The sequence below is a fragment of the Pholcus phalangioides genome, unplaced genomic scaffold (assembly GCF_987345545.1).
Source record: "Pholcus phalangioides strain wild (caught in Gottingen) unplaced genomic scaffold, Ppha-v1.0 ptg000024l_1, whole genome shotgun sequence".
In the NCBI taxonomy this organism is placed as follows: Eukaryota; Metazoa; Arthropoda; class Arachnida; order Araneae; family Pholcidae; genus Pholcus; species Pholcus phalangioides.
This window is the reverse complement of record NW_028301616.1, coordinates 4,267,248-4,286,467: the sequence shown is the minus strand read 5'-3', so window position 1 is coordinate 4,286,467 and position 19,220 is coordinate 4,267,248. Positions and strand designations below refer to the sequence as shown.

At 37.9% G+C, this 19,220-nt stretch overlaps 1 protein-coding gene across 3 annotated transcripts in view; it reads left to right on the top strand.

Annotated features, from left to right (window-relative positions):
- Positions 1 to 17,912, top strand: part of LOC149068595 (uncharacterized) — a 32,518-nt gene extending 14,606 nt beyond the window's left edge. For all 3 annotated transcript variants that reach the window (XM_089250963.1, XM_089250964.1, XM_089250965.1), the window contains exons 9-13: positions 9,055 to 9,128; positions 12,503 to 12,618; positions 13,767 to 14,032; positions 14,176 to 14,339; positions 17,013 to 17,912. In XM_089250963.1, coding sequence (XP_089107089.1) covers positions 9,055 to 9,128; positions 12,503 to 12,618; positions 13,767 to 14,032; positions 14,176 to 14,339; positions 17,013 to 17,177 — 785 coding nt within the window. In that variant the 3' untranslated portion in view covers positions 17,178 to 17,912. The remainder of the gene's footprint in view (positions 1 to 9,054; positions 9,129 to 12,502; positions 12,619 to 13,766; positions 14,033 to 14,175; positions 14,340 to 17,012) is intronic.
- The last annotated feature ends 1,308 nt before the right edge of the window (positions 17,913 to 19,220 follow it).

The window sequence follows — 19,220 nt, the reverse complement described above, 5'->3', positions numbered from 1 at the left end:
ATTGAGACAGAAGTAAAACATATTTTCACTTATGTGTGCCTAACGCAAATGGTCCTAGTGAAGTTATCGACCCGAATTAATTAATTAATTGATTAATTAAGAAAAACCTTTTCGAAGGGCATTTTGAAACTATAAACACAAATCAATCAAAAAAAAAAAATTTTTTTTAATAGACAGTTTTGGTTCAGCTGTGAAGAGGTTACCAAATTGTATTCAATTTCTAAAAAATTTCAATTTAGAATTATTTCATCAAAAAGAAAAATATTTTGGATCGCTATTAATATTACTGCAATAGAATTTTTGAAGAATGTCTCAGCTGATGCGGAGAATAATTCTGATTAATGCTACATAAGAATATAATTTTCTTCTTCTTTTATATTGGTTTTATGTCCCGCGATCTTTATCTATTTTTCCCCCATATTTCCTCTTCTTTTGCTTCACTTTTTCCTCTTTTGCTTCACTTTTTCCTCTTTTGCTTCACTCTTTCCTCTTTTGCTTCACTCTTTCCTCTTTTCCTTCTTCCCTTTTAATTGTTTTTTTTCAAACTTTACTCTTTCCTCTGCATTTTTGCCCTTCCTCTTTTATTCTACTCAAGCCTTCCCCTTTTCTCTTTATTATTTCATTTTTTTCTTTCCTTTCCTCACTTGTTTAAGTCTTTCCAGTTTTTTTCTTTATTCTTTTTTTTTCCTACTCTTCTCCCCCTTTTATTTTTTCTTTCCTCTTTCCCTTTCATTTGTTTTATCGTTTTTCTACTTCCTTCACTCTTACCATTTTTCTTCTTTTCTTTGTTTATTCTTTTCTATTCTTTTCTCTTATTACTCCCCCTCTTCTTCTTTTTTCCCTCTTTCCCTTTTTTTATTGTTATTTTTTGTTTTTGTTTTACTCTTTCCTATTTTTTTTCCTTTCCTTCCTCTACTTTCTTAACACAAAAAATTATTTTTGGTCTTCGTTTTCTGTTTTTTCACCTTCTTCTAATTCTTTCATTTTCTTTAGACGTCACTTATTAGAATCACGGATATCATTGTGTCTTATTATCACTTTCGATCCATTCCACCCCCCCCCCCAAGTTATTGTTATCAACCTGCAAGACTATGTAGGTGGTCAGAAGATGTTCCCGTTCCCCCTCGTTTACAAAAATTTCCGTACTCGGTGCACAATGCCCTATTCGGGCAGCTATAATCCATGCATGCATGAAGTTACTTTTGCAATGACCTCCCTATATCGGAGATGAATGTAATGAAGGGAAAAAAAATCCTTTCCTTCAGTTCTGGGTCAGCTTTTTTTCAGTTTCACAGTTACTCAGCCGAAACACTTTTTCACCGGGATCAAAGGAAATTCTTGCACATTTAAAAAAAATGATTATAATTCGTAAAACACATTAGACAGTGTCAAACTTCTTATTAATGGATGAATAATAATAATAAATGCAGCATCTTAGCTTTTTTGTCTTTGTAATCTTTGTTTTTTGTCTTATAAATGCCAGGAGCTTGGGTAACAAGAAAGATTTTTTAGAAACTATGATAGTTGTGGAGGGCTTGGATCTTATAGCCATTACAGAATCTTGGGCAAACGATGGGGATGAATCTTTCTTACACATCTCCGGATACGATACTTTTTTGAGAAATAGATCTGATAGGAAAGGGGGTGGAGTGTTGATATACGTGAAATCATGTTTGAAGGCTAGAGAGTGTAACGTACAGAGAAGTGATATTGAAACCATATGGGTTGAACTTGAGAACAAAAGACGTCATAAGCTTATTGTTGGGGTTTGTTACAATCCACCGAATAGGGATCAAAACTACATCGCCAAAATGCACGATGAAATTTCCTACATGTGTAAGCGAAAGAGGGTTCTCATACTAGGGGATTTCAATTACCCGGGTATTGATTGGGAGAACCTTTCATCTGGAAATCAGTATGAAAGAGACTTTCTTAAGTTGGTGCTCGAAAATTTTTTGTATCAGCATGTATCAGAAGCCACTAGGGGTACTGCTATTTTGGATTTAGTTCTTACTAGTTCTGAGGATCTAGTTGAACATGTTTCGGTGGGGGAAGAGTTTTCTTCCAGTGATCATCGTATCGTCAGATTTCACTGTAACTTTTCCTCGGGTAAGGTTGATAATAAAAGATTGGTTCCTTGTTTTCGGAGAACTAACTTTGATGTTTTGCGAAGAAGGTTAGCGGAAGTTTTCAAAGACCGGTTGGAATCAGTAGGGGTGGTAAGTCAATGGGAAGAATTTAGTACGAAGCTGTCCTCTGTTTTGCACGACGTCATACCCTTTGTTCGAAAAAAGCGTGTTTGTACATCACACCCTCTATGGTTCACGGATAGCGTGCGGAACCTTTATCTTGAAAAGAAAAGAGCATTCAGAGAGTATAAAAGTGGACGAGGTGACCTATCATTGTTTACTGATAAAAGAAGACTGTTGAAGAAAGCGATAAGGGATAGTAAAAAGCAAGTTGAATCTAGGTTGGCAGATAACATTGGCTCTGACCCAAAATCATTTTTTCGATACGTCAATAATGGATGTAAGGGGACAGTTGGCCCCCTCTCGATAGGAGGCTCAAAAGTAGAGAGCAATGTAGGCATGTGTAGTGCTTTCAATGACTTTTTCGCGTCGGTTTTTAATGGAGATAATGATATTCGATATACGGGTGTTGCATGGGGTAATAAAACGCTCAACGATATTCAAGTGGAAGACGTGGAGGTCCTAAATCTTCTAAGAAATGTATGTGCAAGCAAAGCACCAGGACCAGATGATATCTATCCCAGGGTTCTCAGGGAAGGTGCTAATGAATTGTTGGGGCCAGTCGCACAGATATACAGGAGTAGTGTTGCTGAGGGTATCGTCCCGAGAGATTGGAAACTGGCTAACGTTGTTCCGATATTTAAGAAGGGTAGTAGAGAAGTGGTGTCTAATTATCGTCCAGTGAGTTTGACGAGTTCACTCTCGAAAATTTTGGAAATTATCATCAAAAGGCAGTTTGTGAAGTGGATAGACGAGAATAATGTATTGTCGGATAATCAGCATGGGTTCAGGAAGGGGAAGTCATGTGTAACTAACCTCCTTTGCTTCTATGATTACGTGACTAAGGCTTTGGGTAAGAGCAAAAATGTCGACGTTGTTTACCTTGATTTCCAGAAGGCATTCGATCGGGTCCAACATGGCAAACTCTTGAAGCGTTTACACGAGATTGGAATAGGGGGCAACTTGCTGAATTGGATAGAATCGTGGTTAAGAGATAGGTCGCAACGAGTTATGGTGAACGGGGAATTCTCTGGTTGGACAGACGTCACAAGTGGAGTTCCTCAGGGAAGTGTCCTTGGCCCCATACTTTTTTCACTTTTTATCGATAAACTCGATCAGGGTATCGATGGAATTACTAGCAAATTCGCAGATGATGTGAAGCTAATGGGGGTAATCGGGAATGAAAGCGATAGGGAGTTGCTCCAGACCAACTTAAACAAGATTGCAGCATGGGCAAATGAATGGAGCATGACGTTTAGCGTAGATAAGTGCATGGTCGCTCATTTTGGTTCGAACAACCCACGGTTCTCTTACGAGTTGAATGGTGTCACTATCCCGGATGCAACTAGAGTCACCGATTTGGGAATTCTCATTGACGAGCGACTTAAGTTTTCTGAACATTGTTCAGCGGTTGTCAAAAAATCGAATAGAATGCTTGGTCTCATTTTCAAAAAGGTCTCTTCGCGTTCTCCTAAAGTCATTCTTCCTCTTTTTCGAGGCTTAGTTCGTCCTGGACTGGAGTATGCTGTAAGGTTTTGGAGACCATACCTACAGAGGGACATAGACTTGGTTGAAGGGGTGCAGAGAAGAGCTACGCGTGTCCTTATTGGCACACAGGGCTTGAGTTATGAAGAAAGACTTCATTTTTTGAATATGTTTACATTGGATGAACGCAGGTGTCGAGGAGATATGATCGAAGTGTTCAAAATTTTCAATGGGATGGATAGGATGGACCATGAACTTTTAGTACACCGCCAATCGACTGCTTTTACAAGGGGACACCAGTATCGATTGGTGAGGGACAATGCAAGGTTATGGTGTCGCAGGGAATTTTTCTCCAATAGGGTTGTTAATAAATGGAATAGCTTACCCCCGGAGGTAGTAAATTGTAACACAATTGACACGTTTAAAAAGAAATACGATAAACATGTTGGGGTAAATCGAGAAGCTATCCATTCTTAGAATAAGACAACCATAAGTAATCTTTATGGGCATCGTATAATATTTTATCATGTGTATATATTGTTTGTAATTTGTGTTAATTGCATTTTTAATTGGGTTGCTGTATTTTTGAAACATATGACAACCATATTTTTATGGGCATCTTTTTATCAGCCACCTCGTTGGGCATTTTGCCTGTTGTGGCGTTGTATTTGTATTTGTATTTGTATTTGTACAACATGAAAAAAGATCGAGCATTTCGCAACCTCTTATATGGAAAAACAAAACCTGAATCGTCCAGTTTTCAAAGGCCCATTCGATCAAACAGCACGAATGGTCATCGAATTCTCTTCCTGATTTTTTTCGGATAAAGTTATCAACTAGTTAATGCTATCAGACACTCTTCGATTCCCAATGTAATCACATTAAGTGGTGTGCACTTTTTTCGCTATTCTATTTATACAGTAATTGACAAAATTTAATCTATTATTTTTCTTTTATTCCACGAAAGTTTTTCCTTTTTTCCTTGAGCTTTCCTCTTATTTTGCATTGGTTTCGTTTCACTTTTTTATATTCTTACTCTTCCTTTCCTTTTCTTCTGTAATGTTTATCTTTTTTACAATAATTCAGAAGTTTTCATATTCATCCATATTTTTTTTTATAATCTTTTCTTCTACTTCCCTATGTTTTCTTAGATTTTTCTTTTCTCTTTTCTACATTCTGTGTTCAATAATAACAAGTAATAAACTCAAGTTTCAGTTTCTTTATAGAATTTGGAATTTATCATTAATGAATTTTTGTATATATTTTGAAATGACTTTACCACGGTGATGCTGATAATTTAAAATGAAAGTTCTCTCGAAAAGTTCTTTCATGATTCAAACCCGTTGCTCGCGAGAACCACGGTGCTCCCTGATGCATACAGAGTGCTCGATACTTGTTTCCGATTTCGTGCTCGCGAGCACTTGGTTAACGTTGCAATTAAGCACCTTGTACAAATTGCATTCAAGGATTGAAATCAATCTTGATTCCATGCATTCGTGTGTCAAACTTGCCGTAAGGGTGCTCTCTTCTTTTGATGATGGATACAGGCAGTGCTCGCTACTTGAAAAAAAGGTTGAAGACCTCTGATTCAAACCCATCCAGCTTATATTACTGGAGGGAGAATTACGTCAGCCGTCTCTGCCTCGGCAATGCTGAGAACGCTGTCCCAAACTTCCAATCATTCCTCGGAAGATCAAGTGACTTGTTTACTGTCTGCACAATCCCCGTTATTTCCTTATGGCATTCATAGGAGTTCAAAGGCAATTGAGGAAGGAAGAGATTTTATTTTTTCTAAGATTTGCGATTACTATTCCAGAATAAATGAAAGAAATAAATCCAGAATTAATGAATGATGACTCTTGAATTAATGAAAGCGACTCTTGAATTAATGAAAGCGACTCTTGAATTAATGAAAGCGACTCTTGAATTAATGAAAGCGACTCTTGAATTAATGAATGTAAGAGATAAATCTATGATTATAATAAAAGGTATAAATCTATAATTAATAAAAGAAATATAAATTCAGAATTAATGAAGAATTATTCCAGAATTACTATAAGAGAAATATTATAAGTAATAAAAGTGATATATAATTCCATTATAAATTGAAGAAATAAATCCAGAATGAAAAGAATTGTTTCAGAATAAATAAAATATAATTCCAGGATGATGAAAATATATAATTACAGAATTAATGAAAGAAATAATTCCATAATTTATGAAAGATATGATTCGAGAATTAATGATAGAAACAGCTCCAGCTTTGATGAAAGACATAAATCCATAGTTGATGAAAGAGAGATAATTTAATCTATTTTATCCTTAAAGAAATTCTCTATCGTTTTTTAATCGCTGGAAGACTGAACGGAGCATTTCAATTGGGCGGTTGTGCTTAAAATATTTTAATGTGATTCATATAAACTGCTGTCAGGCATTGTATATGCTAATGTTTTACATTGAAATGCTTTTTTCTCGAGACTGATTTTCGTCAGATAGGATCATTTTTTCAAATAAAACTTGTTCAAATGTCTTGAAACTTTGTGTCTTTCAATACTGAGGCGTTACATGCTTTAACGAGAGGATTTCTTACTAAACCGATCCAAAAAAAATTATGGTATGGGTAAATTTTGGTGATTTTAGAAAAAGTTGCACATGTTGTTGAAGTTAAAATTTGAAATTAAAAAAAGCTATTAAAATCCTATAAATTTTTTTTACCGTAATATTATTATTTTTTCTCTAATTTTTGGCCGGCTTGGAGGGGTCGGGGCATGAAGGATAGAGCACATAGCATAATTTATAACCTATGAAAATAGTCTTCCTGCTTGGTTTCAGAAAAGAATAAAAAATTCAAGTAAGCTTGGTTGCGAAATGGGCCAGATTTATTCTAGAAAGTAGAGACGGTCATAAATTAAGTAAAATACGGGTCATGTCATCACCCTACTTAATAACAAAATGTTTAATTTTGGAAATTAGCATTGCCGACGGCACAACAAATGGATTTGTACGCAAGTTATCTAAACCAGTGTTTCTCAACGGTCGGGACGGGACATCGGTCACACCCAGGGCCGTCTTAAGAACATCATAGGGTCCCCGAGCCAAGTGATTTTTCTGAGACCTTACCTGGAAAATTTTCGAAAAATTCTACTACTTCTCGTTTTTCTGAGGCCCCTTTTCCCTTGAGACCCAAGTGGACCCACCCATGCGTTTAAACGGCACTGGTCACACCGTCCGTAAGATAATGGATCTCCTGTTACGTCTTGTGGACTACTTTTCGAGACCGAGAGCTTGACTCATAAAAATTTACTTTATTTGGCCTCGGTCTCCAAAAGATAGAGAAACACATGATTTATACAATAGGAAGGTATGCAAAATAGTGTGCAAGAAGCAGTTAATACGAATAAAGATAAAATCCAAATATTTTATGAGATAACGTCAAAAAGTAGTTACTTTACATCAGTGGGATCCTTGACTTTGCATAACTGTTGAGAGCTCTTCAAACTGCGGATGTATATTTTTGAAAGACAGCATCTCATATCATGTTCTGGTTGTAATCTGCTTCTAGTTTTAATTTTCATAACAGCAAGTGTACAGAAGCCAGCTTCAAATCAGGTTCGTACTAGGAAATGGGATCAGAACTTTCATAATTTCATTGAAGAGAATGAGTTTTTCTTGTTTCAAACTTATCCAAATCGAACATAGTGTTTGTTTTCGAAAACGTTGAGGTAAAGCTTCATCACTTTGAACCTCGATGAAATCTTGTTGGAGACTTACAACAACTGAAAAGTCTTCAACGTTAATGTCAAATGGATTGCGCACCCAACTGTGTTTTACCACATCTTCTGGGATGTAGAGCTCGAACTCAAGAAATAGATTATGCATGTATTCAATTGTGGCGTTTTTGCTTTCAGCTAGACCCGTATTTTCATCTTCTAAAAATAGGCTCAAATTCGGAAAAGGAAGCTACTTTATTTTCTTTTTTTTTCATTTTCCACAATTTCAGATTTCCTTTGAAAGCTGTCAGTTTCTCCACTAAACCAATTACGGTGTGATCACGGCTTTGCATAGAGGCACTAAACTTATTGAATTCCGCAAATAGTATATTAGAATGGTCGGCTAATTTCAACATCCATTTTTTATCCGAAAATCGAGAGGTCAAAGGATGATTTTTCTCTGATGAAAAACTTGTTTCCTTGCGCAGGGCAACAGCTCTCTGAAGAACATTTCTCCGAGATAGCCATCTTACTTCAGAATAATACAATAAGTGGGTATATTCAGCGCCCATTTCCATGGGCGGTTGCGAACATGAATTTTTGGAAAGAAAGAAAATTCAACTGCCTTTGTGGGGAATCGAACCCACTTCCTTTCAATTTCCGATTGAACGGCCTAGACTACAAAGGCAACGAATCTCTCAATTTTTCCTTGGAGCTCGTGTGCACTGAACGCGGCCGACCACAATTCGTTGCCTTTGTAGTCTAGTGGTTTAGGGAGTTCACCTAAAGGCGAAATTGAAAGGACGTGGGTTCGATTTCCCGCAAAGGCAGATGAATTTTCTCTCTTTCCAAAAACTCATCTCCGCAACAGCCAGTTGTTAAAAACCTTCGAGTCGTTTTTTATATTCCTTTTCTAGTGATTTTTTTCCTCCACTTATAATGTATTTTTCTACCATGCATAAAAAAAAGACAGAAAGAGAACAAAAATAGGTTTGATGGCGAAAGAAAAATCTTGATCTTTTTCTCCCCTTCGACATAGAAACCAGCTTTTTAATCAGATTTATCGCTGATATATACTTCAAATACAGATCATCCAAATTTGTGGTCAACAGCATGTACGTTAAGGGGTTAAGGAAACTGGCAACATTTGATTTTCACCTTCACGGGAAGCCAAGATCGTGCACCACCGCCTCCTTAAACACGTCACGTGATATCCTCGTATTCGGTATTGCTTCCGTCGCCACGGCTCCTTCTTTCCTCCAGCAATAGAAGCTCGATGTTCAAACCATGGGTTTGCAAAAGAAAAAAAGAGAAATTATCGTCTTACGAGACAGGAAATAAACAAGATGAAAAAAAAAAAAGACAAGTCTCAAAGAGCCAATCACAAATGACCATATTATATTTAACGCCGCATTTGACATTGCGGTGATGATACAGTAGTTTCGTTAACGCATCACCGACCAGAAATTTGAATGCATCACAGAACCGCATTTATTATGAGGTAGGGGGAGTGGGGGTCATTCAAAGTTTGCGCAGCATGAACATCGTGACGAATCTGGTTTTTCAAGAAAACATTTTTACATAAAATATGATTTTCTTTTTTCCTTCAGGTCGATCATCAGGAGGTATCATAAGCCGCATCGTTGGAGGAAAAGAAGCGGAACCGTATTCTTGGCCGTGGATGGTAATATATTACTTGGATGCTTGAAAAATAATCTTTTATTACGCTAAAAACGGATTTACATTTGAAAAAAAATATATATATATGTATATATGACACTTTCAAGGTTACCAGCCGTCTATGTTTTTAATACCAGTGTCGTCGATTTCAAAACACACGATTTTCATCAGTCGAATTACAATCTATTACAAAAAAAGTTCAGAGTTCTGCTGTAAATTATACTACTGTATGCATGGCGCAAAGGAAAATAAGAAGTCCTTAACTGGCGAACTCCTATCTCGCAAAATTTTGCGTTAGTCATAGTAATGTTCAAGGATTTATACTCTTGTTTGGTGTCAAACGGCTGGATTTCAACTGTACTCGAGTTGAAAATCTGTTAACTCCTAATGGTATGCACTTCCAATAAGAAACAAAATATTGTCATGAGGCAATTGGCTTTCGCGTTCGCTTTTCCCATTGCGTCTCTACTAGATACAGTCGACCCCGGTTATAACGTTCCCATTTCAAACGTTTTCTCACTTGGTACGACTTATTTTCGTGGTCCCAATTCTAAGTAATTCTCAGAAAGATTTCCCGTTTAAAGCGTTTTCCCACTTACAATGTTTTTTATGGCGTTTTTTTTTTTAAAAAACGTTATAAGCGGGATCCACTGTAATTCTAGTAACTCACACACCTCTAGAAGGGGTGCCAATAAAAATTTAACACTTCGTCAGTAACATTGAGGTATAAAAAAATTAGTGCCTAGGGGTCATTCAAGTATTACGTAAGCAGATTTTTAGCCATTTTTGACCCCCCCCTCCTGTCAGCAAAAGTCAGCAAAACACTGACACCCCCCCCCCCCCTGTCAGCAAAATTTCGTCAGCAGCTTAGAATATTTCATATCTTCAAAAAGGGGTGGTTGATGACGTAAGCAACCTTCAAACCCCCTCTCCCCCCTTGTCATCGAAAGTCAGCAAATCCGAAACCCCCTCCCCCCTCGATGCTAACGTAATACTTGAATGACCCCCTACGAGTGATTCCGAATTTTTCTGCTAACGGATATTTTTTCCATGATTTTTCTACCTCGGCTAACGAATACGGATTCAGCTAATGAAATGAATGCACACGCTAGCATTAAATAGCCGCGTTTTGAGGAGCTAAATTTTCGCACCAATCATCATCAAAATTACTGTCACTCGAGCCCGATTAACTAATGCCCACGCGTCAGATATATACCTCCGCTTCCCTTTCCGAACCAGTTCATGTCAAATGAAAGATTCAGCTAACATAAAATGCAACAGATACGGAAAACTGGATGAGTGAAGAGATATCGGTGTGTTAGGGAAGGAAAATTCATCTCTGCCCTCACGAGGACTCGAACCCCGGCCGAGTGCTATACCATCGGCAAGCGATTCAATGAATCTTGTTTTATACATGTACGTCGCCATCTGGTGGCCCTGATATCATTTGTGAGCAAAGCCCCATTCCGCTTATACATATGCTCCAAGGGAAAAGAATTCTATCTGTCTTCATAGCTTAGTAGGTTGGAGTACTCGTCCAACAAACGGTGGACCAGCGTTCGAGTCCTCGTGAGGGCAGATATGAATTTTCATTTCCTAAAACTCCGATATCTCCTCATTCATCCAGTTTCCCGTCTCTGTTCTATTAACAGGGCACAAACACCAAATATGGCCCCGCTCTGTCCCTTGTGGGATATAAGCAGGTTACCTTACGGCTGGGCCATGTTGGAAAAAGGAAAGCCCTGCCAGCCATCAAGACCACCGGTCGACATCGCGTCATCGGACTTCCGGCCCACGCAAATGACCAGTACGAACACCCTGGCAGCCCATGGTCCCGCCGGACCTACAGCAGGACGGCACCATCATCGTTTGTGTTTGTGTATTAACAGGGCAGAGTGACGTCTTTCTACGTAATAGAAAATACATTAAAAAGAAAGATCATATTTTTTCGGAGCACGCATTGTTCCACAATGCAAGACTCTTATCACCAAACAAAACAGTCTGGACATTTTCTAGTAGCTTATTTTTCCCATCTACATGTACGAGACACAAAAGTTAACTAAAATAAATCACAAATGGATTGGCACCCACCAACGAATTCAGCTGGGATATGTCAATACCAACTTTAGTCTACTGAAAGCGTTGGTTGTGTATATAATGTAAAATAAAAAGATCACACTCCAGTAAATATCTGATCTTCCTATAAATTCCCATCTTATCTAATTTTGAAGCTGTTCTTTTAAACAATCAGCCAGTTTTTGTCTTTTTTATAGCGCTCTTTAGGGGTTTTGAGAAACTTATATTTTTAAATTTTGGGCCGTTCCTAGAAAGGTTTCCCATAGAAACCTATGGGAAATCTCGTTTCTGCTAACGAATCATCTTCGTTAGCCTAGATACCCCCCCCCCCCCCACTGTATTCTGAGTTACATTCAAAATTAATTAAGGCTAATCGAAACTGAGTAAGTAGAAAAGCAGCTTTAAGTACAGTGAATACAGTGAAATCCCTCTTTTGCGGGCACTTGCGGGACAAAAAAAAAGTTGTCCGTAAAAGAGGGGTGGCCGTATCAGAGAGGGTTCCTGTTTAAATTGTATTATATAGTATCAACACTAAGTGAAATGGTTCTTTATTCGAATATCAGTGAAATTCTGACAATATGAGATGCGTTTAAAGTCATTGCAAATACATAGTTATTGCATAGGTGCGCAATTAAAATTACAAAAGAAGTATTACAGAAACTTCACACCGGTTTTGCTTTCAATTCCTTCAAAATGTATTTTAAGCTGCGAGACTAAATCCAATGACTTCCCGTCACTGTGTTTACGGGAAAATGATTGAATTCATCTGAAAGAGTACGAATTTCCAATTTTACGTTTTTTTTTTTTTACTGTATTCGGGATGAATTTTTTCTCTCAGTGATAGAGAGCGGCGATAACTGGAGCTGGCCATATCATGATACCATAATCATGTGTAAAATATACGAGCAGACAACCAGAAACACTTAGTTTCAGATTGTAAACTGGCATGAAAGTTTCCAATCATTCATAAACGTCAAGTCAAAATTTCATTAAAAAGTAGCCAAATATAAATAGTTGATCAAGTATATTAAAACTTTTGCTACCGTCTAGTGAGCGTAATTCGAACTAAAATTGCAAATATTGGCGTCCGTGACTGTATTCGAGGGTGACCGTTAAACAGGGGTTTGAAATACATTATTTAAATATGTTTTTTCCCGGGGATGTTTTTATTTGGCCGTGTAACGGGGTAACCGTTGAGAGGGGGTTTTACTATATTCAAGAGTCTGTCAATATTCATTTTGTTGGACGATTCAACAATGCAATATGGATTGAGAATGACTCTTGTGATTTTTCTGTTCCCAGGCAGCGTTGTACAAACAGAACTCTCACGGACTCAAGCGTTTCCTTTGTGCGGGATCTTTGATCAACGACCGGTACATCTTGTCATCGGCTCACGTCTTCACGGGGTCGGACGTAAGGTGAGTACATCTACTCGTCATTTCTTTTATTTTTCCATAAACAGCTTTTTCCAATCTGTGGTCCGCGGACCAGAGGCGGCCTGCGACGATGGCACATATAGACGGTCCGCAGGCAGACTTAATAATTTTTAATTCTTACCGAATGAAAAATTATTTAATTACTGTAATTGATATTAGTAATATCCTTATGGGCTCAAATAAAAATTATTCCTTAAAGGTAACCATAGCTCATCGGGGGGAAATGCGGGAAATTTTGATTCAAAATATTGGATATCGTTCGCCAACTGTAGCCAAAAAAATGCAATTTACGACAAATTGGCTGACTATTGCTAAAATTGTTCAAGGAGGGCGGGAGGGGGGGGAGAAGTACTACAGAAAATCATAGCAAACAGGAATGCACTTCACAAAAAAATTAATAATAATCATGACCCATATTTCGTTGAGACAAATACGAGAAACTGAAACATGTCAAAATACGGGACATCGCCAATTGTCACCAAAAACGCTGCCATAAGGCAGCAAAATCACAAATTGTTTCTGAAATGGCTGAAAATCACTAGTGAGTTGAAGCGCAACTCGCGGTGAATTAAAATGTAGTGCACGGAAGAAACGTCGAAGGTGACAAATATGTGAGTTGAATATTGATATTTACAGTCATAACTATCATAATATAGTCCATAAAGTTATGAAGATATAATTTTAATAAATATTGCAAATTCGAATAGCTTTCGTTGAAAAAGAACGGGAAAATTTTAAAAAAAGTTGAAACGGACGAGAATACGGGAAAGTCCCGCAAAATAAAACAGGACACATGGTCACAATACTCATGCTTTAATTTGGTGGCCCTTCGAATTGTTTAGGTCATTTCAGTAGTATTTTGGTTTAGAAAGAATTGGAAACGCGCGCGCGCGCTTCTCTGAAATATTCCCGACTACCCTCTCTCTCTGTAACTGAATGATCGCCAAGACTCTGCCACCGGACTTATCCAACACATCAAAGTGTGTGTGTGCGCCTAACAGTCTGAATGTGTATTTAGTGTTGTGTCTGATTTTCACTGTTGCCATCTATATTTCAAATTGTGAGTGAAGTGTAACCTCTCTGTCTGTGACTTGCCGTCATCATTATCGCATTATTGTTTTTCCTCATAGGAATGCCACGTCGTTCGTGGTCAATCTTGGCACCCACACGGGAACTGAAAGAGTAGCGGAACTGAGGGTGCGGTCGATAATGCGGCACCCCGATTACAGGAAATGGTACCATTACAATGACATTGCATTGCTGGAGCTCGAGGAACCCGTGAGGTACAACGAATTCGTCAGCCCGATCTGCATTCCTCCCAGTGACAAGTACAGCGAAGACTTTGAACTGATCGGGAAGAATGTGACTGTGACTGGATGGGGTGATGAATCATTCGGTAAAATTGATTTACGCATGCGTATACAGTACATATTACTATCAGACTGGAAGTGTGACCGTGTGATTTCCGACTCATTAATTTATTTAATATTTTACTGTTTGATCATTCGTGTGGGAAAAAACTTATCATAATCGTTTCAGGTGGTAAAGGTAGTGAGTTCCTGAAAGAAGTCACTTTCCCAGTTGTGTCCAGGAAGAACTGCAACGATTCTTACGTCCAAGTAGCCGCCAATAAGTTTCCTAGAGGGATCACTAAAGACATGCTTTGCGCAGGTTCATCCAAAGGTGGCAAAGATGCTTGTCAGGTAAGTGCAATAACACTCGTAATGTCATAATTTCGGTTTTTGGCTACAAAACTGGTCATTCAAAGGGGGATCAAAATTGAACGTCAGGCTGGAATTTCAGGCACGAATTTGATCGAGAAGAGGTACGAGAAATAAGGATCTTTAAAAAAAAAGGGGGGGGGAGGAGTTTTTCGGTATAAATTGCCTCCTCAAGGGTTGGAACTTCCAATGTGTTCTTTCTGAAAGCGTGAGGGCAATCGACCTACACCCAAATTTAAGACATTGCCAACTTTTGCCAAAAAATGACCAAATGTGAGAACAATCGCCAATCACTGGGGAAAATTAAGAAACGTTAAACATGATAAAGGCAGTCGGCGCCGCCCAAACGGATATCAACGGTTTCAGCACATAATATCCGATTAAGGGTGGTATTCACCGATAGGGTTGGAATTACAGCCACAATTTTTGGATAGGAGATCGACACACTAAAATTCAGGTTTTTAACCAATTTGTGTCCTATCCAAAAATTGTGACTGTAGTTTAAACCCTGCCGGTGAATACCACCATATCAAGCGGGATATTTGATTATGTGAATAACAATTCAATTGCCACTTAAGTTGGTATAGTAGTTTTTTTGTATATTGAAAACTCTCTTTTGATGAAGGATCAATGTGCCTTCTGGAATATATGACATCAAATGAAATGAAAATTATATTGGATTACGACGATCACAGTACTTGAGATTTTTACTTTAATTGCAAAAGTTAACGCCCTCTATGGGCTCAACTGAGAATAAAAATAATATAATTAAATGTCGTGAAGAAAGCTTCCAAGGATAGGGTGCCAAGGTGTCTCGTCGAAAAATTATGAAAAAATTCTACATTCATCTCACCTAGAAACACATGAAAACAAAAAAAATTAGCGGAAGAATGCAATTATTAACCACTTTACGATCAAGGACGTAATATTGCGTCCAAACGCCAGTGGAATAAACTCAAAACAAGTTCTTTGTTTCCTTTCGCCTCTCGTCATTATCGCGAAGCTTTGTTGCAACCCTATAAGTTTTTTATCCTCTTCGTTTTTTTTTTGTATACCCTGATAATGATTTTTTTCCACGCATGATGTATCTTTCTTATCTTATGCCGTATTCACCGACGGTGTTTAATTACATTCGTAGGTTAAATGATTAGAGATCGAGACGGATCGGTTAAATTCGGGATTTTAACCAATCCTTGTCGATCTGTAATCCTTTTACCTGCGATTGCAATTAAACTCCGTCTGTGAATACGGCCGTTATAATAGTGAAAGAAAGAACAGGTAGGGTGCGGATGAAAAGAGAAATCTACATTATACCTATATTCTTATCAACTATCTATTAAACTGTTTTACTCTTTCATTTTTTTCTTCCTTTTCTCTTCTACTTTTCCTTTTTCTAACGTGTGGTTAGGTCAGGACAAGGTTACCATATTTTTCACCGATTCGTCAAATGGAGGGCATCCGAATCTCTTGCCAATCGCTTGTAAACGAAGGGGTTAAAACTGCAACCACAAAATTTTTTTAAAAATTATTACAGTTGGCTACTCATCGTCTCTGTCTCTGGCGGATATCTATAAAAAACTTCTTTTTTTCCCTCCAGCTTCTCTGCTCTAGTAACTCTCAAGGTTATTTCCCCCTCTTTCTTTGTCTGTGCTGTACTTGATCTTCAGCCCCCATTATACAAAGGAGTCTTAACTTGATCTTGCGTTGTTTGAATGGCGTCATTCTAACACGCTAGGTTTGAGGGATTTTGAAGTCATTCGTGACCTCTATTGGCGTTCAAAATAAATATTATCATTTACATTTTCTTTTTAACTGGCCCATAATTATTCCCCCGGATTTTTTAAATATTTTTGCGAATGTTTACATGAGTAGAATCAATGTTAATGTTTTCTAAACTTTTCTTAAGACGTCACCTTGAGGCCCTTTCCTTATTGGATACTTCTAAGCCAGTAACAATCTCAAGTCCAAGTTTTTTTGAAGTCTAAAGTGGCAACATGCTAGCAATAATTTCCAAATGTTTTATAAAAATATTATGTACATAGTGTTTAATATGTATTTACAGTTGCCGTGTGTTTGATTATTTTCTATTAAACGGGAAAAAATTTTCGACTAAGCAAGGAACGTTAACATTGTCTCCGTGTGAGAAATTATGGTTCCAGATGGTTTATTCCTATAAGCAGAGTATCTGTTTATCAGTTACATGATTAAGTTGGGCCAACTGTATGTGGGATGATTGAATTTTTATACTCATAACTATCGTGGTGCAATTTATATGTTGTGAAAATTATGTATCTTCATCCACGGTATCTATTATTCAAACAAAGGAAGGAAGAAAGACTCATTGACATCGAAAATGCAGTAAAAAACGGAACATTTTTATATAAAAGTCCGAATCGCCAAAATTGAGGGAAATACGGGAATGCCCAATATAAAATACGGGGATCATATCACCCTATTCATAGTAGAAAAACCCTCAGAGAGGACTTCCCTGGTAAATGGGGGATATTCTGAGCATGCGACGAATGCCTTAACGTTTTACTTTCCTCAAAATGCAACGAGTTCCGAAACTGTGATGCACGACTGTAATTATTTGCTATCGAGCTGAATAATTAAAATTAACAGGTTTTAACGAAACTTTGTTTTTTTTTTCCTTAGGGTGACTCTGGAGGTCCTTTGACAATCCAAGAAGGTAGGCGGTGGGTCCAAGTTGGAATCGTATCTTTCGGATATCAGTGCGGTGACCCGAGATACCCAGGAGTGTACACCAAAGTTTCTCACTTTTCAAACTGGATCCACCAGAACATTCGAAGGCACGGATAACAAGAAATCAATTTCCTGAGCACTAGGATACTGGTACAATACAATGACGAATCCAGTTCCACCATGGGATCTGCATGAAGATCATCAACACTTCATACTAAACAAAGCACGCTGCGATAAATCAGAAAAGCTGGATTCATCCACTTCGATTAATGCATACAGAACAAGATACTTACAACGTCTTTGATTGCCCTCAAACATTTCGGATGAAGAACGAAATGCCATCGAGCTAAAGCATAACATGGCAATCAATTTTCATCGCTGCTGCATCCGTTTCACAGATGATTTTCCAAAATACAGATGAGTGTAAAACGGGATGATGTCGCCAATCAGCCACAAAAGATGTTCATCAAATTGGATTTTCCTGGAATTTACAACGCATCCAAAGCATATCACTTGACTTATTGTTGATGTAGTCCACCTTCTATTTATTATAAATTCTTATTCTCGTGATCATCAATGAACATCGGTGGCTACCTTCAAAAAGTGTGAACATTAATTTATTGTAATTTATTCTTTGTTAGAACATGTATAAAGGGTTAGCGACCTCACCGATTCCAGATGATCCAGGGATCTGGTAATCCTAGTCAATGCTGATGCATATGTAACCGTTCGTGTAAGTGTCACGCTGCATATACTGTATATACAGAATATGTATATGTTACATAATTTATATCATCTGTATAGATACATTTGTTCTTTCTTTTTGTTTCTCGAATAAAACTTACATAGTTTACCATTGTATAATTCATTTTATAACATTCTAATTTCTATTTTTTAAATAGAGAATCGTATGACATTAAAGTTCACATTCCCCGGATGAAGTCTAAAGATTTACAACCATTTGCCCTAATGAAACCCACAAATTCATAAAATGTGCAGGGTGAACAGAAAATCACAAAAGGAGCAAAACCTTTTATTGTCCGATCAGAACACGTCTGCTCGGAGCGTGGAACCGAGCGACAAAAGCCCTCCCCCCCCCCCTATTTTCGCTGTTGACTTCTGTTGTCAGGAAAGACAGGTGGCCAGTTAGGGCACCGGGAAAATAGAGGTTAACTCGTTAACTGCGTTCGCTTACAGCACGATGGGAACGTGGCTGCCTGCTAAGAGCACATCCTCTAGGAACATGACACATGAATCGTCTTACACAGAATGATATTTGACATTTGACTTCTTTTATCAGGAAGTACAGTAGTCGACTTTCCTTATAAAGAAAGAATACTGGTCATTCAAAGAATCAGGAAAAATATCGACTATATGTCGGCTCAGACTGTGATTAGGAGTGGCTGTCTGCTTAGAACATGACACAAGATGACCTCATTTAAGCCCGGATTTCCGCTTTCAACTTCTCTTGATAGATAACCAGGTAGGAAACCACGGAAAGAAAAATAAAGTGCACTAAGAACACAATAGAAACATCCGTCTATCTTCGTACACTGAGAACGTGAAACAGGAACCATCTTCCTTGGATTATGGTATAAGTCTAAATTCTTTTTGTGTTCATTTCTTCCGTTATCAAGAAAGACATTCATCATTTAGGAGATCGAGGAAAAGCAAGACCAACTGTACTCAAAAAATCGTCAACGAATAAGCCAAACACTAAAAAATTCCTAATGCATTTCGACGCACTATGGGTGTCGTCTTCAGAGGATAGGAGTATCACGCTGACCGAGTTTCCCACTTCGATTGAGTATCAAATCTTCAATCTCGGTTGCTCAGCGGAACGAAAAAACAATACGTCTGTTCAAGTCAAACGTCATGGCAAGAATGAAGCGAAGCGCCTGAGCGTAAGTCTTTTGCAACCATCTGATTGGCTGCTTGCGAAATTGTGCTATCCGATTGGTCTGTTCGAATTTTCTTTCGAATTCAATTTTTTTTCCGTTCCGCTGAGCAACCCAGATTGAAGATTTGATACTCAATCGAAGTGGGAAACTTGGTCAGCGCGTGATACTCTTATCCTCTGAATACGACACCCATAGTGTGTCGAAATGCATTAGGAATGTTTTAGTATTTCTTTGTATTTGCTTTATTCGTTGACGATTT